The sequence below is a fragment of the Hemicordylus capensis genome, chromosome 2 (assembly GCF_027244095.1).
Source record: "Hemicordylus capensis ecotype Gifberg chromosome 2, rHemCap1.1.pri, whole genome shotgun sequence".
Lineage (NCBI taxonomy): Eukaryota > Metazoa > Chordata > Lepidosauria > Squamata > Cordylidae > Hemicordylus > Hemicordylus capensis.
In genome coordinates this window covers 237518410-237541085 of record NC_069658.1, presented here as the reverse complement: position 1 = coordinate 237541085, position 22676 = coordinate 237518410, and the positions used below count along the sequence as shown (strand labels likewise).

At 48.1% G+C, this 22676-nt stretch overlaps 2 protein-coding genes across 2 annotated transcripts; both read left to right on the top strand.

Annotated features, from left to right (window-relative positions):
* The first annotated feature begins 14147 nt into the window (after nt 1–14147).
* Nucleotides 14148–22096, top strand: LOC128346281 (uncharacterized). The gene is made up of 2 exons (XM_053299421.1): nt 14148–15505; nt 21514–22096. Exons 1-2 carry the CDS (start codon nt 15088–15090, stop codon nt 21531–21533), a joined length of 438 nt encoding a protein of 145 aa, XP_053155396.1. The 5' UTR covers nt 14148–15087; the 3' UTR covers nt 21534–22096.
* On the top strand, nt 15504–20006 carry LOC128346275 (uncharacterized). The gene is made up of 2 exons (XM_053299406.1): nt 15504–17950; nt 18953–20006. Exons 1-2 carry the CDS (start codon nt 16271–16273, stop codon nt 19340–19342), a joined length of 2070 nt encoding a protein of 689 aa, XP_053155381.1. The 5' UTR covers nt 15504–16270; the 3' UTR covers nt 19343–20006.
* Nucleotides 22097–22676: the final 580 nt, after the last annotated feature.

The window sequence follows — 22676 nt, the reverse complement described above, 5'->3', positions numbered from 1 at the left end:
ATTTTGGATAAAATTTCAGACCTGTTTTGCAATCGCTAGCAGTCTCTCAAGAGTCTCCCTTTAGTTCTTCCGACGTCTGTTTGAATTTCCCGCTCTTCAGGCCTGCAGATTGGCAGACAAAAGCAGAGCCTGATGCGGCAGGGAGGAGTTTCCTGAGCGGCAGGGACAGGGACTCAGGGAGCTTGCCGGCCGGTTTTAGGGTTTTAGGGTCTTAGGGTTACTTAGGCAGTTTTAGGGTTACTTAGGCGGGTTAACCACCTAGGACCCACTGGGCTCGCCTGCGAGCCCGGTGGCTCCCATGATCAGGCAAAATCGGGCTAGGCTCCACTAGCCCGATTTTGCCTGATAGTGAGACTAGCCCCAGATTCTTTTGGTGCTTCCCTCGTTATCTCTGCCAGTCACAGAACAGAACATTATCAGGTCTATGGAATTTAACAGCCGGAATTTAATGGAGAAGGTTTATCTGTGCATGTCTGTTTGTTTAACTGATGATAGTGTGTTACACCAAAACGTCTTTTATTTTTTGTATACCATTTTTAATTTCTTTTTGTGCCATAAAGGTCTTTTGTAGAGAGTTCACTTGAATCTATTTGAGTTCAAATCAGAGGTGATTTGATTTGACCCCGAATCAGGCCCTTTATTTTAGGGGTGATCCAATTCAAGTTCAAACCACACAAATCACCCTGTTTTGAGCTCAAATCGACCCATGTTGAATTGATTTGCACATCTCTATTGTATACTACCCTAGTATATTTGATAGTGTGTCTATGCTAATTACTCATTATAGAGCATAAGAAAAGTCCTCTCGTTGAGTCCATTGTTCTGACAGTGGCCACCTGGATGTGTCCAGAAAGCCCACAGGTGGGGTATGAAGCCAGTTTAACCTCAATAACTGGTTGTCAAAGAAACCTGGAAACTTGGAGGCTCAATTTAGGTATGAGGGCTTATCATTAGCAGACCCATCATCTATGATTTGAACTAGCCATTAAATCCAGTGGCAATCTCCACGTCATGTGGCAGGTATTCCTTGAATAAAGGTCAGGCAAAGTTTACTCATCTTCTGCCTAATCAATGTCAGAATATGTGAGTTCTCAAAAACATGTTTTCCCCAGCTCTACAGCCATGCCTAGAACTATGAAGAAAGTTAGGAAAGTTACAAAAGTTATGTTTCCCTTTGTAATTATCAAAATCATAGTGATTGAGCCGCCTTCTTGTTTTTACTTCTTACCAAACAAAGCTCAAGGGGTTTTTCCAAAGCTGTGTGTGTGTGTGTGTGTGTGTGTGTGTGTGTGTGTGTGTGTGTGTGTCCCCAATAACATACACTTCAGAATCAAGATAAACAGATGGTAATTTTTTGCACCTGTGTGCAAAAGGACCTGCACATAAATACCAGCTGTGCCACTGAGAGCTTGGGCTGAGATTCTGGGCAGCTAGGGCCTCTACTGGAGTGAGATTTAATATCTTCTCCTTAAGATTAGAATCTGTAGCAGTCTACTGCATGAGCAGTCATTACTGCCTAGGTCTTGCAAGAGGATTTTACCAGCTTCTGAAAAGCTGGAGATGGCATTGAGAGCATTCCCAAAAGAGGTGCTTTTGCCAACCCAGAATCCGTCCACAGCTTCTGCTCTGCTCCTGCTCCTGCTTCTGCTCCTGCTGCTGCCTGAGGCAGCCTGTGGCTGTGGAATGCTGAAGGCAAAATGTTCGTTGAATATAACAAGGGATCAGCATGGAGCAATAAATTACTTCAGACCAGGAGACTACCTCATTAGTGGAGTCCTGTCTCCCAAAATTGCTGAATTCAGACCATACATCTTCAATGAGTCATCCTGTACCAGATCTATTAAGTGAGTGATTATATATGTTGGTGGATGTAACGTTTCCCCCACAAATTCTAATTTCATACCTAATTTGGCTTATTTTCCAGGGATAGTCGCTATTAGGGATGTGCAGAATGTTCCAAGCTCAGAACGTTCTGACTCAAAACAGGCCATTTCAAGCATTCTGAGATTGAAACAGAACAGTCTTCAAATGAAGGGCCGGTTTCAAGCTCAGAACGGAATGGCCCCATTCTGAGTTGGAATGTTTTGAGTGTTCCAAGTGCCATTTTGGAATTTGGACCCCCCAAAAGGTGCACTTCTGGCCCCTGTACATGCCCAGCAGCCATTTGCATGGTCAGCACTGTTGTAGATAAGTAATATTTAAAGTTTGAGCCTTGTAAATGATAAGCATGGAGATTGAGTTAAGGTTCAACTAATCTACTTTATTTCAAAGTACATGTCGATAGGAAAGCTGCCCTAACTGCTAACCCTAGCTACTAGCTACATGGTGGTCAGAGAAAGACCTGTAGAAGAATTCTGGGAAGAAGAAGGAAGTCAGTCACCCCCAGGAAGTTCCTGAGTACATTCTGTTCATTGACAGGTTATACAGGCAGAGATAAACAGGAAAGAGAAGGAAACCCTCACTGACTATCTCTACTCCTAATGTCCCAATGGTTATTAGGCTTATTGGTGCAAAAGGTTGATTCCATCTGGAGCTGGATCTCCAACATCCCTTATCATTGCCTGTCGCACCGGTTCACGACTTCCATCTTCTCACGAAGAATCTGGAACTGATCTCTTGGTAGTGACTTGGTCAGTCCATCTGCCAACATCTCTTCAGTTGGGTAGTACTTCAACTTGACTAGCCCCTTCTCTTGCACATCTTGAATATAGTGTGGCTTTGTGTCGATGTGTTTTGTTTGAGACTTGATTTTCTCCATCTGTGAGAGCTGAATACAGCTTTGGTTGTCTTCAAACATCTCAGTAGGCTTTGGTTCTTCAATCCCAAAGTCCAGCAGTAGCTTGTATACCCACACAGCTTCCGTGCTCACCCCAGTAGCTGATGTGTACTCTGCTTCTGTGGATGAGAGTACAACAAGCGACTGCTTCCAGCTAGGCCAACTTATGGCTCTGTCTGCATAGAAAAACAGGTGCCCACTGGTGGACTTGAGATCAGCTCTGTCTTCATCCCAATCTGCATCCATGTGCCCCACTAGTCTGGGGTCACTGCTTGCTAGAATCTCTAATGCAGAGTGTGCTGTACCCTTCGGGGGGTCTTCCCAACCTTTTGACTGTGGTCCAGTCATTCTTGGTTGGTGCACTTACTTTTCTGCTTAGGATTCCCACTGTTACAGCAATGTCTGGCCTTGTCACTGTGGCTATATACAGAAGCTTGTCAATTGCTTTTCTGTGTTGGTTGTTGGTAAAGGTTCACTATCTCCATCTTGCTTTGGGAAATTTGTATACATTGGTGTACTGACTTCATTGGCATCTATCAGTCCCAAGCATTCTAAAAGACCATTTATTTTCCATTCCTGCTTGAGAAGGAATATCCCATCCCCTTCTCTCTTTCTATTTGAATGCCAAGGTAGTATGAAATGCTTCCAGATTCCTTTACCTCTATTTCCTTGTTCAGATGCTCTACAATCTCATGACTGTCTTGTTTCTCTTCATAGCAAATAATCAGGTCATCAGCATAAGTCAGGATGTAAGTCCATCTATTGTCTTGGAATCTTGAGTATAGGCAGGGGTCAGCTTGTCCTTGCATGAGCCTCCCTGAGCAGCAGTTGGTTCAGTTTTTTTTATTCCATGCTCTAGCAGCTTGCTTCAAGTCATAGATGCTGTTTTGAAGTTTGCACATAAGGCTCTCTTTCCAGGTTCTTCAAAGCCTGGTGGTCATGGCATGTAGATGTCTTCCTCAGTTTTTCCATGTAGAAAGGCAGTCTTTACATCCAAGTGGTCAATGTGCATTTTTCTGGGTGCTGCTATGCTGCGTAGTGTCCCAATGGAAGTGTCTTTCATGACTGGTGCAAATGTCTCATTGTAATCTTCACCATATATTTGGGAGTATCCTTTGGCTACTAGCCTTGCCTTGTAGCTCTGTACATCCCCTTCTGCATCTTGCATGATTTGAAAGACCCATTTGCATCCTACAGTCTTTCTTCCAGCAGGTAGTTCCACAAATGTCCATGTCTTGGTCTTGTGCAGAGATTCAATTTCTTCTTCAGCAGCTTTCCTCCATTTTTCAGGTTCGTGGATTGGCAGCTTTTCAATGTCTTGCCATGTACAGGGTTCCTGTAACACTTCACTACTGCTGATGCAGGATGATGTGCTTTTTGTGTGTGTGAACTGCCTAGAGCCTTTGGAGTGGTTGGAACCCTTTTGTTGGATCTCTATGAGCGCCTTATTTCAGGCTCAGCCTCTGTAACCCCTTATGAATCTGGTTCTGGTTGGGATTCACTGGCTGGCATGAGGTGTATGAAAGTCTGCTCACCTGGTTCCTCTGTAAGAACATAAGAATAGCCCTGCTGGATCAGGCCCAAGGCCCATCTAGTCCAGCATCCTGTTTTACACAGTGGCCCATCAGATGCTGCTGGAAGCCACAGGCAGGAGTTGAGGGCATGCCCTCTCTCCTGCTGTTACTCCCCTGCAACTAGTACTCAAAGGCATCCTGCCTTTGAGACTGGAGGTGGCCTATAGCCTCCAACTAGTAGCCGTGGATAGACCTCTCCTCCATGAAGTTATCCAAACCCCTCTTAAAGCATCCAGGTTGTTGGCTGTCACCACATCCTGTGGCAGATAATTCCACAAGTTAATTATACATTGTGTGAAAAAGTACCTCCGTTGGCTGGTCCTAGATTTCCTGGCAATCAATTTCATGGGATGATCCCTGGTTCTAGTGTTGTGTGAGAGGAAAAAGAATTTCTCTCCACTTTCTCCAATAGACCTCTATCATGTCTCCCCACAGTCGTCTTTTTTCTAAACTAAAAAGCCCCAAGTGTTGTAGACTTGCCTCATAAGAAAGGTGCTCTAGGCCCCTGATCATCTTGGTTGCCCTCTTCTGCACCTTCTCCAGTTCAACAATGTCCTTTTTAAGATGTGGTGACCAGAATTGTACGCAGTACTCCAATTGTGGTCGCACCATAGTTTTGTATAAGGGCATTATAATATTAGCCGTTTTATTTTCAATCCCCTTCCTAATGATCCCTAGCATGGAATTGGCCTTTTTCACAGCAGCCGTACATTGAGTTGACACTTTCAATGAGCTGTCCACCACGACCCCAAGATTCCTCTCCTGGTCAGTCACCGACAGCTCAGATCCCATCAGCGTATACTTGAAGTTGGGGTTTTTTGTCCCAATGTGCATCACTTTACACTTGCCAACACTGAACCACATTTGCAACTTTGTCACCCACTCCCCTAATTTGGAGAGATCCTTTTGAAGCTCCTCACAATCCGTTTTGGATTTCACTACCCGGGAGGGTTTGGTATCATCTGCAAATTTGGCCACCTCGCTGCTTACCCCTACTTCTAGATCATTTATGAATAAATTAAAAAGCACCGGCCCCAGTACAGATCCCTGGGGGACCCCACTTCTTACTTCCCTCCATTGTGAAAACTCTCCATTTATACTTACCCTCTGTTTCCTGTCTTTCAACCAGTTAGCAATCCACACATGTACTCTTATCCCATAACTGCTACGTTTTCTCAGGAGTCTTTGATGAAGAATTTTGTCAAAAGCTTTTTGGAAGTCCAGGTATACTATGTCAACTGGATCACCTTGATCCACACATTTGTTGACACTCTCAAAGAAGTCCAAAAGGTTGGTGAGGCAAGATTTACCTTTGCAGAAGCCATGCTCATTCTCTCCCAGCAGGGCCTGTTCTTCTATGTGCTTTACAATTTTATCCTTGAGGATGCTTTCCATCAGTTTGCCTGGAACAGACCTTTAGCTAACCAGCCTGTAATTTCCTGGATTGCCCTTTGTTCCCTTTTTGAAAATCGGTGTTACATTTGGTACTTTCCAGTCCTCTGGTACAGAGCCCGATTGCAGGGACAAGTTATATATTTTAGCAAGGAGGCTAGCAATTTCACATTTGAGTTCCTTAAGGACCCTTGGATGGATGCCATCCGACCCTTGCGATGTGCTAGTTCTTAGTTTTTCCAGACAGTTTAGATCATCTCTTGTCACTTCTTTCTGACTCAGTTCTTTAGCCTCCATCCCAAAAAAGCCTGGTTCAGGAACAGGTATATGCTTAGTATCCTCTGCCGTGAAGACAAATGCAAAGAACTCATTCAGCTTCTCTGCAACCTCCATATCCTCCTTAATCATCCCTTTCACTCCCTCATTGTCTAATGGTCCAACCGCTTCCCTGGCAGGTTTCCTGCTTCTGATGTGTTTAAAGAAGTATTTGTTATTCCCCTTAATACTTTTATTTAAATGTTCCTCAGACTCTCTTTTCACCTCCTTTATTGTCACCTTGCATTTCTTTTGCCACAGTTTGTGTTCCTTTCTGTTCTCTTCATTTGGACAGGCCTTCAAATTTTGGAAGGAAGTCTTCTTCCCTTTTATGGCTTCCTTGATGGTACCTATTAGCCATGCTGGCATCCTCCTGGACTTAGTGGTACCTTTCCTCTTTTGAGGTATACAATTTTACTGGGCTTTTAGTATTGTGGTTTTGAGTAAACTCCATGCATTCTGGAGCGGTTACTCTCCTGATTTTCCCTTTCAGCTTTCTTTTCACCATACTCCTCATTCTGGAGAAGTTTCCTCTTCTGAAATTCAAAATGTCTGTGTTAGACTTCCTTGGTGATTCTCTCCCCACATTCTCACCTGGATCCTTGGCTCAACTTCTGGCACTTCACCTTTAGTTGGTCTTTGTTTCTCATCGAATTACACAACATTGCAAATTTCAATATCACCAGTTTCAAAATTAATGATTCTGTATTCATTTCCTCCTAGTACATATCCACAGAGTACTAGCTAGTCGGTACTCTGCTAGTCAATACATTGCAGCTAATCAGCTTAGCATTACTTCAACCATCTTTGATATGTGTCCACCCATATGTCTCAGGCTTAAATCCATTGGTGAGAGAAATCCATTCCTGGCACAACACTACCCCATCCCCATTTTCAGGCACTTTTAGCTCATGCACAGGAGATCCATTAGAAGGAGGAGGCAGAGACTTTGTAGATCAAGAACTGCCAATACTCATTGCAGATGGAGTGCAGAAATGCCTGAGGTGAGATGAGTTAACATAGGGTACTATCTTCTACTGAGTCATATTCATGGTCCATCTAGCTCAAAGTTGCCAACACTGACTGGCGATGGCTCTCTAAGGATTCAGGCAGCAGCCTTACTCAGCCCTAATTGGAGATGCCAGGGATTGAACCTGGCACCGTCTACACGCAAAGCAGAGGCCCTACCGCTGAGCTACAACCCCACCTTCCACCAGCCTGCAAGTGAATATGCAAACCTGCCACCTATTAAGTCTGACCCTTGATCCATCTAGCTCAGTAGGGATGTGCACAAACCTACTGGGTTCAGCGACACCATGCTGACCACACTAATGGCACCTGTGCATGTGAGGACACCATGTGCATGCTTCTTGGGATGCATGCTGCTGCCCCAGCAGAAAGCTGCATGGAAAGCTGCATGGGGTGGCAGAGAGCAGATAAGGACCTGCTCTCCTCTTTCTTAAAGCTCTCAGGCCCCACTCCTGAAATGAGCTGACACTGCGAGCTCATCCCAGCATGCTCAGTATTTCCATAGGGGAGAATTTGAGTTGACCCTTTATTGATTGATTGATTTGATTTGATTTGATTTGATTTGATTTGATTTGATTTGATTTCTATACTGCCCTTCCAAGAATGGCTCAGGGCAGTTTACACAGAAAATAATAAATAAATAAGATGGACTCCTGTCCCCAAAGGGCTCACAATCTAAAAAAGAAACATAAGATAGACACCAGCAACAGTCACTGGAGGGATGCTGTGCTGGGGGTGGATAGGGCCAGTTACTCTCCCTCTGCTAAATAAAGAGAACCACCAAATTAAAAGGTGCCTCTTTGCCAGATTAGCAGAAAACCCAGTTTGATGAGAACAGAGCTCACAGAGGAGAGCTGGAGAGAATTGTCTCATTTCCAACATTTTCTACACTGACTGGCAATAAACCCCTAGGGTTTTATGTCCAAGGTTATTTCTCAGTCACACCTGGAGGTGCTGAGGATTAAACCTGGGACTTCCTGAATGCAAAGCAGGGGTTCTTCCACAGTGCTATGGGCCTTTAAAAAAATAACCTTCAACTGTGCTCCTCCTTAATTGCCTCCCCACACATACACACACACACTAAAAAGTCCCAAATGTATCAGCCTTTGACCATAAAGAAGATGTTCCAGCCCATGGATCATTTTGGTCATCCTCTTGGGCACCTTTTCAAATGCTGTAATATCCTTTTGGGGACATGGTGGTGACCAGACATGTCTAATCTAGGTATATCCACACCATTTATTTGTACAACGGCATTGTGATGTTTGCATTTCCCTTTCCTTGCGTTCGCTAGCAAGGAATTTGCCTGTGCCGCACTTCTGTTCCCTTGCATTGAAGCAAACAACTTTTGATTTCATGTTTATGTGGCAAATTGGTATTCACATTGTAGCAAGGGTATTCTTCCCTACGTCTGCATTCCAGTCATTATGTGTACACCAGTTTTTGTGATTCGGATAATAAAATCCAGAGCTGCATATAGCCTGGAAGGAACCTTAGATTTGTGAAGAAAGACTGTGGCATTTCGACTGCATGCAGCAGAAGATCACAATGTGAAACCAGGGACATAATGGCCACTGAGCAAGGGACGACAATTGCCCCCAGGCCCCAAGGGTCTGGGGGCCCCCTAAGGCTTACCCTCAGCCAGGGTGCCCCCTTGCCCCCTCCCACACCCAGCCAGCAAGCAAAATGCTTGATGGTTGAGAGCATGAGCCACGCCCCTTCTCCCCTCCTCTTCAATGAAACGCTGGCTGGGGAAGGATGGACTCTCATCCTGGGCATTGGCCCCTCCTCTGCATCTTATGTCAGATGCAAGGGGGGCAGGACCAGTGCCAAGAATGGGGCTGTCACAGCCCTGGCATAGTTTCATTGCCCCTGTCAGTGGTTGGTGGAATTGCTGAAAGGGAAGAGCTCCCTTTCAGCAATTCCACCAATCGCTGACAGTGGAAATGAAACTCTGCCAGGGCTGACTGGTCCTACCCCCCCATCCCCCTGTGTGACATCAGATGCAGCGGGGGGTAGGGGTGTCCGTGCACTTTGTGTCCACGAAAGAACACTCAGAGGGCAGAGGAGCCACCGGCCAGATTTTGTCCCTAGGCCCCTGTGTGAAACATCTATTTTGCTACAGCGTATCACCATCGAAGTTCTGGTACATCCTGCCCTTCTTATTTGCCGTTTGGGAGATCAATCAGAATCCCAAGTTATTACCCAACATCACCCTTGGCTACAACATCTATGAGACCTACTTTGATGGACGAATTACTTCCGATGCCATGATAGACCTCTTAGCTGGTGGGAGTAACAATATTCCCAACTACAGCTGTGGAAGACGGAATCACCCATTGGCTGTTCTCGAAGGGGCTGAATCGGACATCGCCATCCAAATTTCGACCATCTCAGGGATCTACAAAATCCCACAGGTATGAACAGGGGCAGGCAGAGAGGAAACAAGCTGCCTCTTTGGAGTCTCCCTATGGAGGACAGAAAGGCTCACAGGTCCTTAAGAAGTGAGGCCAGATGGAGAAGTGATTTGTTAGAGGTCCTTGGCTGACATACATCTGAGGGCAGTTCACATGATGAAGCATAGAGTAGGAGAGGCCTTCTACCCTAGTTTGGGAGATCTGCACAATCCCATCTGCCAATCAACTTGGATGGCTTTAAAAGGGGCTTAGACAAATTCATGGAGGACAGGTCTATCAACGACCACTATAGATATATACTCTATCAATGGCAACAGTGGTGGTGATAGGCCACCTCCAGCTGCAGAGGCACGATGCCGCTAAAAAGACAAAGCTTCTGAAATGATTCTGTGCTTGTCCAGTTCTCTTTTAAGTTAGTCTGCCCAGGATTGCTGCATCCTTTTCTTCCCCCTCTCCCATCCTCTCTTATCTGTCAGGCAGAGAGTGACTCCCTCAGAACTACCTCAGTTGATGACGTCTTTGCTGCCCATCCTCCACTGTCAAAATGCTGAGAGGAAAACTGCACTTGACTGGTGCAGTAAGAAGGTCCCACTGACTTCCATGGAGTGGGCCACTTTCATTACAGTCTGAGGGCTATAGGCTACCTCCAACCTCAGAGGCAGGATACCTTTACAAACCAGTTGCAGGGGAGCAACAGCAAGAGAGAGGGCACGAAGTCAGCTCTTTTCTGTGGACTTCCCATGGGCATCTGGTGCCACTGTGGAAAATAGGCTGCTGGACCTGATAGGCTGGGGCCTGATCCAGCAGGGCTTATCTTATGTTAAGAACATAGGAAGCTGCCATATACTGTGTCAGACCATTGGTCCATCTAGCTCAGTATTGTCTACGCAGGCTGGCAGCGGCTTCGCCAAGGTTGCAGGCAGGAATCTCTCTCAGCCCTATCTTGGAGATGCCACCAGAGAGGGAACTTGGAACCTAGATGCTCTTCACAGAGCGACCCCATCCCCTAAGGGGAATATCTTACAGTCCTCACACATCAAGTCTCCCATTCATATGCAACCAGGGCAGACCCTGCTTAGCTAAGGGGACAGGTCATGCTTGCTACCACTAGACCAGCTCTCTTCTCCATGTTCTTATGTTCTTAGACATGTCTCATTTAAAAACAAAGCCAGAGTCTGTGATCGTGTGCCCAGCAGCAGCTGGGATGGGGGGCTCCCACCTACCTAGCAGCTGTACCCAGATCTTTAATGAGGTAGGAGAGAAATCCAATCAACCCAGCTGCTGCTAAGCAAATGATTTAAGAGAGTGTTTTCTTCTTTACGTACCCTGCTGCTTATTAAGAGCAACAGGGGAGGTCCAGTTGCAGTTACCACTGGCTCTTTTGGTGATGACTTCAAACCAAGCCTTCTCTAGGATTGCTCCAGGGCTCTGGAACATGCTCCCGAATGAAATCAGAACCTCCTCCTCTCTGGCTGCTTTGAAGTGACTTTTGGAAATTTGATCAGTCTTTTTGTTTATAATGTTTTAAAGCTTTATTGATGGATCTCTTGATTTGTTTTCTATGGTTTAAGGGTTTCATTGTTGCTGTGTTTTAATTTGTAAACCACCCAGAGGCTTTATATGGGGCAGTATATAAATTGCAATAAATAAATAGCCACAGACTGTGCCTCTGACCTTGTTTTTGACAGGCGATCAGCAAACAGGAGCACACACAGCTCCCAGACAAAGGTTGGAGGCATCTCCTATCCTATTCTTCATTGTGTGAACTGCCCTCCTTATTTCCAAGGGCTGTCCATCACACAATTCTGTCACAAAAGCACTCTTGTGCAACTGTGCACATGTGTCATTAAAAGGCATGTGGAACTTTGCACAGTTCCATTTCCAACAGGGGGGTGCGTGCGCGCACATATAACCTCCATTATATTTATTTATTTAATCATTTATTGTATTGTTTTATTTCAGGATTCAGTTTATACACCACCTTTCATAAAACTCATCCCAAGGCAGCTTACAAAATATTACATCCAACAAACCATGTGAATACAAAAGAATCAACTAAATATATAAAATTATGTATTATTATAAATATGCATATAATCAGTTATGGTACCTATATCCAAGTACTTAAAACCAAGGAGTGTGTCATGAACCATTCAAAAAATCTTATATAAGCATGAGAATAAATGCTACACATGAAAGATATTCCCATTCATAATGAACATATATATTTCCAAAGGGAATCATACAAATCATACAAAGATGATATGGATATTAAGCTGCAGGAGCTTGAGACACAAGTCAATTCATTTAAGGACAAGCTGAAGGCATTTAAAAATAAGAAATATGACAGGGACGAAAGGGACTATGGTAGTGGGCAAATATAAAACTGGTCTTTTAGGCCGCGGTTAACAAATCTAGAAAGATGGTATTCTGGAGAGAACCACTCTCAGATTTAGAGTGGTCTGGAACTGATACTGGCAATTCATCAGAGGATGATGATCCTCTAATGAGGAAGAGACCCTTTTTGGAACGTCGAACGAAAGCTGTGAAAGATGTCTGTTTTGGGGGGGAGAGGGAGACCTCGTTCCCGATTCAGGAACCCCCCATTGTAAATTTAAGTTCTAGACAATTTACAGCATGTGAATTATGAGTACTAGCGTTGGGTTTAAATTTTATTCCTAAACCAGTGTACAATTCCTTTCAGACTTGTATTGATATATATAAATTAATAAGATTATTGAAACTGAAATCTTATTTTGGGTCCAATACGGAATATGACAGGACCCTTTTAAAGTTCCTTCCTCTTTTGTACCCCCCACAGACAACCCAGCAATTGTTAGGTTTCATAAAGTGTTAGAAAGAAAGGGATTTGGATTTACTTGAAAAGCGAGGGAGGTTTAGATCTAATGGTCCCTCTAATTTTACTCATGAGGAGAGAGACTTACTTCACCAACTATCTAATGATCCAGACAGAGTAATTAAACGTGTGGACACAGGGGAAGCTCTGGTCATTTTAAACATGAACGATTATATTCAGGAAATTGAGAGGCAATTAGCAGATAGGGATAGTTATGCCCTTATTAACAGTGATTCTACTGAAAATGTTATGTGGTTGATTAAAATAGTAGTGGAAGCGGTTTTGACCATGGGGCTTATTTCCACCAAGGAGGCTACTTTCCTGGTTAATCAGTTTCCACGCATCCCAGTTATATATGTATTGTCTAAAATACATAAAGGAATCACTCCTCCCCCGGGTCGCCCTGTTATTAGTGGCTCTGGGTCTGCCTTAGCTCCCCTCGCCACATATGTAGATTATCATCTCAAACCTTTTGTATTAAATACATCTACCTACATTAGGGATACTAGTGACTTTATTCAAAAAGTTGAAGGGAAGTTCATTCCTCCTAATTCAGTTCTTATGACTATGGATGTTAAATCATTATACCCCTGTATACCTCTTGAACAGGCTAGAATAGTTATATAAAATATTCTGGATTCTCGAGCTGATAAACATCCCCCCATGTTTTTTCTGCTTGAATTGTTAGATCTCATTTTTGAGAAAAATTATTTTAAATTTTGGCAGCAATTCTATTTACAAATTAGAGGGGTTGCTATGGGCTCGCCAGTAGTTCCAGATATAGCCATTTTATTCATGAATTCTCTTGAAACTAAATTCTATTTGAATCCCCAGTTCAACCCATTTCTCTCTCACATCTAGATGTTTTGGAGGTATATAGATGATTTATTTATTTATTTATACCAATCCTGATAACATTCAGGAATTTATGCAATGGATGGACAATGTTCATCCTCAGATTCAGTTCACATGTCAATTCAACAGTCGTGGAATTCCATTTTTGGACACTAGGATGCGGGTTAATAATGATGGTCATCTTGGTTTTGGACTATATTCTAAACCTACTGATAGAAGGTCCTATTTACACTAGTCTTCTTGACATCCCAAACAAATGAAATATAGCATTACCTATAGTCAGTTATTAAGAATCAAACGTATTACCACTGACTCCATAGAATTTGAGAGGGAAGCTAAACCATGTTAGCTCAATTTAAGGACAGAGGTTATCCTCAGGCAGTTCTACGCAGAGCTATTACTAGAGCTAGATCCATGAAAAAATCTGCTCTACTTATGCCATCTAAAAAACCTACTACACAGCGATTGATTTGGTCCCTAGAATTTTCAACCTTAGGCTACCAAATTAGATGACACTGGCATTTGGTCAGTGACATTCCAGGCTGCGATAAGTTACCTATTGTGGTTTTTCGCAATGCTAGAAATTTAGGCAATATTCTGGTAAGAGCTGATATTGATAGAACATCACATCATACAGATGATGTAAAGGGAACGTATTCATGTGGTCATTGTAGACCTGTAATGTGATTCTGAATGACAAACTAGTTTTCATTCTGACTATTCATAGAACCATGTCCCTGGATTGTTTTGGAAATTGTAGTACTAGGAACATGGTTTATGTGATTATTTGTACCTGTTCTATGATATATATTGGAATGAGTACACGTCTTCTCCACACGAGAATGTCTGAGCATCTTAAGAGTGAGAAATTGCAATATGGAGGCCCCTTTAACTCCTCATTTTATTGATAAGCAACATTCTGAGAAGCCAGCCGATCGCAGCCGCTCTAGGCTGCGCGGCTTGTTTGCCCTCAGCCCCACCCCCTGGAGCACGTGGCACTGGGAGCTAGCTCCCATTGGCCCGGCTCCGTCTCGGAGGCGGGGCTAGCAGCAGTGAACCGGCAGCAGGCCTGTGCCGGCTCAGTCCTTCCCTGACCGAGCAGAAGGAAGGACGTGCTGCTGCTCGGCTTCGGGGCCTCCACGTGGCTGGCTGGGTACCCGAATCGGAAGCCGGAGCAGGAGGCCCACGGGAGCGGAACGTCGGGGAGCAGTGCAGCGGCCCTTCGAGCGAGCAGCGGATTGGAGCGGCTGGGCGGCCAGGGCCTCTGTAGCCCGGCCGCCTGTGGTAACGGGCTCTGGGGGGATCACAGGAGAGGCTTTTAAGTCCTCCTCGGAACGGCCTTTGATCTTCGGGCCTCTCCACACAAGGGCTTCTAGGCCCCGGCAGGCCCAAGCTGCCCAGCATCGAGTGAGGGCAGCAGGCCGCCCCAGGCCCTCAGTAGGCCGCACCAGGCCTTCAGCGGGGGGGCAATTGACTAACCCGGTCATCTGGGGGAGGGTTGATTGGACGTTGGGGGTGTTGGCTTGAACTGTGTGAACCCCTTCAACCCAGGGCCCATTTAGGCCTTCTGCTAAGGGCGGCCTTTGCCTTTATTGTCGGGCCTGTAGGGCCTAACCCCCCCACACACACCCATTTTGGGGGCCTGCATTGACTAGGCCTCCCTGGTGGGCTCGTGGGCCTCCCCTGCCGGGCCTAAGCTTCATTTGGGGGCCTTTCAGTGGGGCTGGGCCTTACCACGGCTAGGTGGGGCAGGCGCTGTGACTCATAGGCCTTCCTTGCCAGCGTAGGCCTCAGTCAGCCTTGCGCCGGCCAGGTCACTCGTTTACGCACTTGAGGGCAGGGTACAGGCCCATAAGCTTCATCCTTTGGGACATGGGCCCTAAGAAAGCCCCAGTTAAGAAAGCCCCAGTTAAAAAGGGTGGGAAGGCTCCAGCCAAGAAGGGTGGCAAGCCAACGCGGCCACCTAAGAGGCCAAACGCACCCGCCGAATCCTCCTCCGACGATGAGGGCGATTTGGAACTGGGTGCCATCAGGGCGTTTATAGCACGGCTGCAGGCCCTTGAGAGGCAGCGCACCACTCTAGAGGGCGACGAGGCGGGCGGGGGGCCTTCGGGGGTGCCCCCACATGCAAAAAAGTCAAACAGGGCGGAAAAGAAGGCAAAACTAATGCAGGGCTTTGCTGACCGTCTAGCAGCTTTGGAGGCGGCGGCGGGAACTGCCCACGAGGAACCAGCGGGGATCACGACACAACCGGCGGACTCAGGACCAGGAGACGGCAGGGACGACAATGGTGAGTCCCCACAGGGGGCCTGGCCGTGGGGACTGCCCTTTAGCACCCCCTACGGACCATACGGGTGGTTCCCAGGGCCAGTTAACTGGGCATCTCCACACGCCACCTGTAATCAGGTCTGGCAAGGGGGGAGCGCTGCTTTGCCCACCCAGGGGCCAACGGCACAGTTCAGCTCTGCTTGGCATACTGGGGATGGGCCCGTACCCTTGGGGGACCACCTCCTTCCAGCAGTTAAGGAACGGATTTGGAAAGGAGAGTGCATTGACGTGTTCCAATTGCTCTTCAAGGAGCCGGAGCCACTGGAGAAGGAGGGGTCCCAGGGGAAGGACAAGGAGAGGACAAAGCGGAAGCCCATTGAGCATAATTGGGCAAATTGGGTTTCGGGGTACACAATCTACATGGGTGTTCTGATGCAGAAATATCCAGAGCGGGGCCCCGCTCTTGTTAAGTATTTTGATATTATACACAGAGCCTTCATGGACTTTGCTGGTAATGCCTGGGAGCGCTACGACCAAGCGTTCCGCGAGCGCGCCTCCAGCAATGCGGGTATATCCTGGGAAAGGCAGCACCCCGAGTTATGGCTTCAGATTATGACACCCGCGAGGCCCTTGGTTGGCGAGCGCGCCGACAGCGGGCACCTCATTTCCAAAACACCGGCAGCGTCAGCGGCTTCGGCCTCAGGCGCACAGGGGGTTCAAGGTCCCCTGGTGTGCTGGGAATTTAACAAGAACGGGAAGTGTGCCCGCTCCCCGTGCAAGTACCGGCATGACTGTGGCTTCTGCGGTGGGCGGCACGCCAGTATCTACTGCCAGCGGGCCAAAGCCCTTAGGGGAAAAGGGGGATACCAAGGCCCGGGAGGGGCAAAGGGCCCAGCAGCCACGGCTGGAAAAGGGCCCCAGCCCAATTAAAATCCCGGTGCTCCGGAGGCTGCTGCGTGACTACCCCAACAGGGAGCGCGCACGCTATATTGAGGACGGTTTTGTGAAGGGGTTTAGGATTCCGTGCCAATCCAGGCGGGTCCATAGTTTTGCACGCAACCTAAAATCGGTTAGGGGGATGGAACACATAGTAGCGAAAAAGATAGCCAAGGAGGTGTCTCTGGGGAGGGTGCTGGGCCCCTTTGACAGGCTGCCACTGCCAACATTGCGGGTATCCCCTTTGGGCGTGGTCCCTAAGAAGGCGCCGGGAGAGTATAGGCTTATCCACCACCTGTCCTACCCAAGGGGCGACTCGGTTAACGATGGGATACCGGCGGACCTTTGCTCAGTACGGTATACATCGTTTGATGAGGCTGTGGCCATGATCAGGGGCTGCGGGCCTCGGGCACTGATGGCGAAGTGCGACATTGAATCCGCCTTCCGCCTCCTGCCCGTGCACCCTGATGACTTTGACCTTTTGGGCTTCGCATTTAAAGGGGGATTTTACATCGACAGAGCCCTCCCCATGGGATGCTCGGTCTCCTGTGCGGCCTTTGAGGCTTTCAGCTCTATGCTGGAATGGGCACTGCGCCGGAGGGCGGGGCTACGCTCCTCCGCTCACTCTTTAGATGACTTTATTTTCGGAGGAAGGGAGGGCTCTGGCCAATGCCTACACTTACTGCGCTCATTCAGGGCACTCTGCGGGGATCTGGGGGTGCCACTGGCTAAGGACAAGACAGAGGGCCCGACCACGAAGCTTACATTTCTGGGGATAGAGCTGGACACGGTGGGACAGCTCTCACGCCTCCCCGGGGACAAGCTCAGCATCATGAGGGAATTGCTCAGGGAATGCAGAGAGGCTAGGAAGGTAACGCTACGCAAATTGCAATTGCTGGTTGGCCACCTGAACTTCGCTTGCAGGGTGGTGGCTCCAGGCCGCCCCTTTCTAAGGCGCCTGTGTGACGCCATGGTGGGGTGTAATCGACCCCATTTCCTCATTAGGGTGTCTACCGCCATGAGGGAGGATATGGGGCTCTGGCTCAGGTTCCTGGAGTCCTTTAATGGGGTGTCATTCTGGTGTTCTTCCCAGCTGCTCGAGGCCGACTTCCAGGTTCAGTCAGACGCCGCGGGCGGCCTTGGGTTCGGCCTGTACCTGAGAGGGCGCTGGTGCGCGGAACGATGGCCGGGCAGCTGGTCGGAACGGGGAATCACAAGGGATCTCACCTTCCTCGAACTCTTCCCCATTGTGGTGGCGGTGCACATTTGGGCCGAGTCCTTCAAGGACTCGGTCGTGCGTTTCTGGTGCGATAATTTGGCCGTGGTTCAGATTATTAATAGCCAGACTTCCAAATCACAGAGGGTGATGGGGCTGGTGCGGGCCCTGGTTCTAACATGCCTTCGCCATAACACGCTCTTCACCGCCCAGCATGTTCCAGGGGTGCAGAACGAGGTGGCAGATGCCCTGTCTCGCTTCCAGATGCAGCGCTTCCGGAAGCTGGCACCTGGAGCCGCCAAGGAGCCCGAGCAGGTGCCCGAATGGTTGTGGAACCTTGGGATGTAGAGGCGTTTAGGGCCATCCAAGCCTCCATAGCGCCCAGAACACGGGTTGCCTACGACAAAAGGGTCAGGGCCTTTCTGCAGTTTAGAGCTCAGGTAGGATTGGTCCATGTGTGGCCTGTGCCGCCGGAACAGCTGATGCAGTACCTGGTGCACCTCCGTGCCCAGGGGCTGGCGGTGAGCACCATGGCCGGCCATTTGGCTGCGCTGGCTTTCTTTGGGAAAGCAAGGGGCCTCCCCGACCATTCTGGGGACTTCAGGGTCCGGCGCATGCTGGAGGGCTGGGCGAGGGAGACGCCCGTGCAACCTGACCGACGAAGGCCGGTCACCCCAGAGGCGCTGCAGCTGGCACTGCGGCAACTTGCTGGGGTTTGTGCGTCTCCTTATGAGGAGGTCCTGTTCAGGGCGGCAGCCTTGGTTGCTTTCTTCGGGGCCTTTAGGGTTGGAGAGATGTTCCCCAGGAGCAGGCGCGGCCCCACGAGTAGGGTACTTCAATTCAGTGACCTCACCGTGGGTGCTTCCCGGGTGGTACTGCACCTTAGGTTTTCAAAAACAGATCAGAGAGGCAAGGGGCAGAGTGTCGCGCTGCATGCCGCTGGCGACCCGGGCTTGTGCCCAGTCCGTGCACTGGAGGACTACACGGAGGCCAGGGGTTCAGCTATGGGGTGCCTCTTTATCCACGCTAATGGGCGCCACGTGACCCAATTCCAGTTTTGGGCGGTGATGAGGAGAGCCTTTGTGGCGGCGGGGGTGCCTACCCAGGATCTGGCCCCCCACTCCTTTCGGATTGGTGCAGCTTCCATGGCTGCTCGGATGGGTTATTCGGGCCCGGAAATCCGGCGGCTGGGCAGGTGGCGGTCAGCGGCTTACCGCCGATACGTGCGGTAGATGGGCGCATAAATTCTGCCCCACCCCACCCCCACCCACGAACCATTTATTTGTGCCACTCCTAACGCTTTCTCCTCTTGCGCAGGGCCTCAGTCGGCTGGGCCGAGGGCGGCCGGGCAGCGCGCAAGAGTCCTCATACTGGGCCATTCCTTCATTTTCTGGGCACGCAAGTGGGCGCAGAGCGCCGACCCTGGAACCCAGCTTGGTTTGGGGCGTTGGGCCACTGTGGAGTGGCTTGGCCGGCGGGGCATGCGGAGGGCCCAGTTCCTGCCGATGCTGCACGAGTTCCTGGAAGGGAATCCTGTCCCGGATGTCCTGCTGCTGCATTTTGGAGGCAACGACCTGGTGGACCAGTCTGGCATTTCGCTCTCAAGACAGATTGCCCAGGACCTGGTGGTCGCCCTCTCCTGGTGCCCGGGGCTGGTGGTCATCTGGTCTGACATCACTCAGCGGCGAGTCTGGAGGGGGGCGGTGAAGCAGAACAAGGTAGATAGGGCTAGGCGCGGGGTGAACGCGGCCATGGCGCGCTTCATCGCCTCAAAGGGGGGTGAGTGCATCCCACACAACGACATCGCGTTCTCGCTCCCCCAGTTATTCAGGGGTGATGGGGTGCACTTGTCCCCCCTTGGTATGAGGTATTTCTTAGACGATCTGCGGCTGGGGTTGGCAACAGTGCTGTTAGGCCTGTGGGGTGGCGGGGCGTCAAGCTAGGCTGACGCCCGCTGTGGCGGGCACAGTGCGGAGGTGAGCGGCTGATGCGGTGCGGCACCTTAGGTAAGCTTTAGCTGTAAGGTGGAGGGGCAGATCCCTTGAGGCTTTACAGATCAGGGATGCTGCCTTGCTCCCACCTCCCTGCAACCGACACCCTTCCGTATGGCTTTACAGCGTCGGACAGGTGATGTAAATTGCAGGGTCCTGACCTTAGGTCGGCAACGAAGGGCGCCCCCTTCTGGAAGGTGGGCCGCCTGGAGCCGAGGTGTCTGTGCCATGAGATTCTAGGGCGGGGGTGGCCACGTGGTGCCCCCCCCATCCGAGCCCGCACTGTTGCTGCTCTGAATGCCAACCCCAGCTGCCGTGCCTGTGCAGGCACTGTCTTAAAACCTTGTACCCCTAATAAAGTGACCAGTTCCTCCATAATACTTCTGTGTCCGTGTCTCCTTGGGTCTGGGTGCAAGCCAGCCGATCGCAGCCGCTCTAGGCTGCGCGGCTTGTTTGCCCTCAGCCCCACCCCCTGGAGCACGTGGCACTGGGAGCTAGCTCCCATTGGCCCGGCTCCGTCTCGGAGGCGGGGCTAGCAGCAGTGAACCGGCAGCAGGCCTGTGCCGGCTCAGTCCTTCCCTGACCGAGCACCCTCCCTCCCTCCCTCTGGCATAGGTTGGGCTTTGCTGGTCGCCGTTTGGGGCCGGGCAGGAATTTTTTGGGTATACGCTTGATTGGCCTTAGCGTGCACCTTTTTTCGCCTGCCTCAACCTATACCAGTTAGTAGCAAGGTTGCTTAGCAGGATTGATTAGTTAGCCAGGGAATAGCTTGTGGTCACTTTTACCACGGGGTTAGCGGGCACAGTGCGGAGGTGAGCGGCTGATGCGGTGCGGCACCTTAGGTAAGCTTTAGCTGTAAGGTGGAGGGGCAGATCCCTTGAGGCTTTACAGATCAGGGATGCTGCCTTGCTCCCACCTCCCTGCAACCGACACCCTTCCGTATGGCTTTACAGCGTCGGACAGGTGATGTAAATTGCAGGGTCCTGACCTTAGGTCGGCAACGAAGGGCGCCCCCTTCTGGAAGGTGGGCCGCCTGGAGCCGAGGTGTCTGTGCCATGAGATTCTAGGGCGGGGGTGGCCACGTGGTGCCCCCCCCATCCGAGCCCGCACTGTTGCTGCTCTGAATGCCAACCCCAGCTGCCATGCCTGTGCAGGCACTGTCTTAAAACCTTGTACCCCTAATAAAGTGACCAGTTCCTCCATAATACTTCTGTGTCCGTGTCTCCTTGGGTCTGGGTGCAATGATTTTAAGGTTTGTATTTTATTCAAATACAAACCCAATAGTGGCAGGAGAGATGATGTACAGAGAATTCTTATGCATAAAGAAGCTGAGTTTATCCATAGGTTTAGATCGGTAGGGAAATCCGCATTTAGATTTGGCATGTTTCCTTTAATATGGACTTTTTTTCAATTTTTTCTGGGGGGTTTTCAGAAATTTAGTGATTCTGTGTAATGATTTATCCATCTTTCATTTGGTTTTATGAGTTAAGAGATCTTACAGATGGTTGACTGTTTTTGTTATCAACCCTGGGTCTATCTGTGTCTCTGTTTCCTTTCTAGAGCTTATGTGATGGTTTGGTCTTTGCTCCAGTACCTTGAATGAATAAGCTTAATGTCTTATTCATGGTCTCCTTATGAGTAGTGACTTAGTTAATTAAGGTTTATTCTATGTAGGAGCCTTATGATGCTTGATTGTGCAGTTGAAGCCTCATGGGTGTTTTATCACACATACATATATATAGCTCTCTTTCAAGCAATATACTATAGGTGAAGTGTTACCACAAAGAATGATTATACACGGTATGAGAATTATTTTGTTACCTAAGTTTAAAACACTTGTTATATTGTTTATTGTAGAATTTATGGTGTTATATTTTTACCTTTTAGTCCTTCATGAAGAAGCTTAAGTGAAAATTATTGAAATCCAGACAGTTTTTTAAGGACTACCTAGTTATGGACTAACCACATGATCTGAACTTATGAATCATCTCCTTGAGCTCAAGGACTAACCAGCCATGGCCTTATCATATGATCTGAACTAATGAATCTTCCTGAGCTTCATATGTATTTGAAGAAATGTATACCTCATTGCATATAGGAGAATGGACATTTTCCGTGTCATCTAAATCAACATGAAAAACTATGCTGTGATAGAACGATTGGAACACCGCCACCATCTCTATGAATTAATTTTTTGAGAGGTTTGGATCTCACAGGTTCATGGAGACAAGATTCCTTTGTGGCAAACATTGCCAATTAGTCTATTAAGTGGACATTGTATTTGTATGATTCCCTTTGGAAATATGTATGTTCATTATGAATGGGAATATATTTCATGTGTAGCATTTATTCTCATGCTTATATAAGAATTTTCGAATGGTTCATGACACACTCCTTGGTTTTAAGTAGGATATATGTATCATAACTTATTATATGCATATTTATTATAATACACAATTTTATATATTTGGTTGATTCTTTTGGATTCACATGGTTTGTTGGTTGTCTCTGGTTTTTCATCACACGTGTGGCCCTTTTTTCATTTGTGTTACAAAATATTACATAGCCTTTGACATTTATTTTGCAAATTGTTCTGCAACATTCAGTGACACTTGATACAGTAATGAAATATATTTTGATTCTGCAAAGCACCACCACCGCATTAAGTAAGCCAGAATCATGCAGTACTGCCTGGGAGAGTGATTTTGCATACCTCTTCTTTCCCCAGAACACTCTTTAACACCCATAAATATGTACTTTTTGGGTGGTCCCAAAAGAAGAAACCCAGTACACTGGGATCGCGAAGCTGCTCCTGCATTTTAGATGGATGTGGGCTGGCCTCTTTGCTCCAAATAATGACAATGGAGAAAGGTTCTTCAGGATTTTGACACCTATGATGATTAGGAATGGGATTTGTGTTGCCTTCTCAGAAAGAGTATCATTAATACGGCCTATTATCTCAAACTCATTTGCGATTGATCCATTTGTTATGTGGAATCAAGTCAATGTATTTGTTTACTATGGCGACTCTGAGCACAGTTGTTTTCCTG

What these genes read in the sequence shown, in the direction of transcription:
- LOC128346281 (XM_053299421.1), top strand. Translation starts at nt 15,088, where the DNA reads ATGGGCCCTAAGAAAGCCCCAGTTAAGAAAGCCCCAGTTAAAAAGGGT. An exon ending in AGACGGCAGGGACGACAATG is followed by an intron (nt 15,506 to 21,513) that starts GTGAGTCCCCAC and finishes TTTACCTTTTAG; the next exon opens with TCCTTCATGAAGAAGCTTAA.
- LOC128346275 (XM_053299406.1), top strand. Translation starts at nt 16,271, where the DNA reads ATGACTGTGGCTTCTGCGGTGGGCGGCACGCCAGTATCTACTGCCAGC. An exon ending in CCGCCAAGGAGCCCGAGCAG is followed by an intron (nt 17,951 to 18,952) that starts GTGCCCGAATGG and finishes CCTCTTGCGCAG; the next exon opens with GGCCTCAGTCGGCTGGGCCG.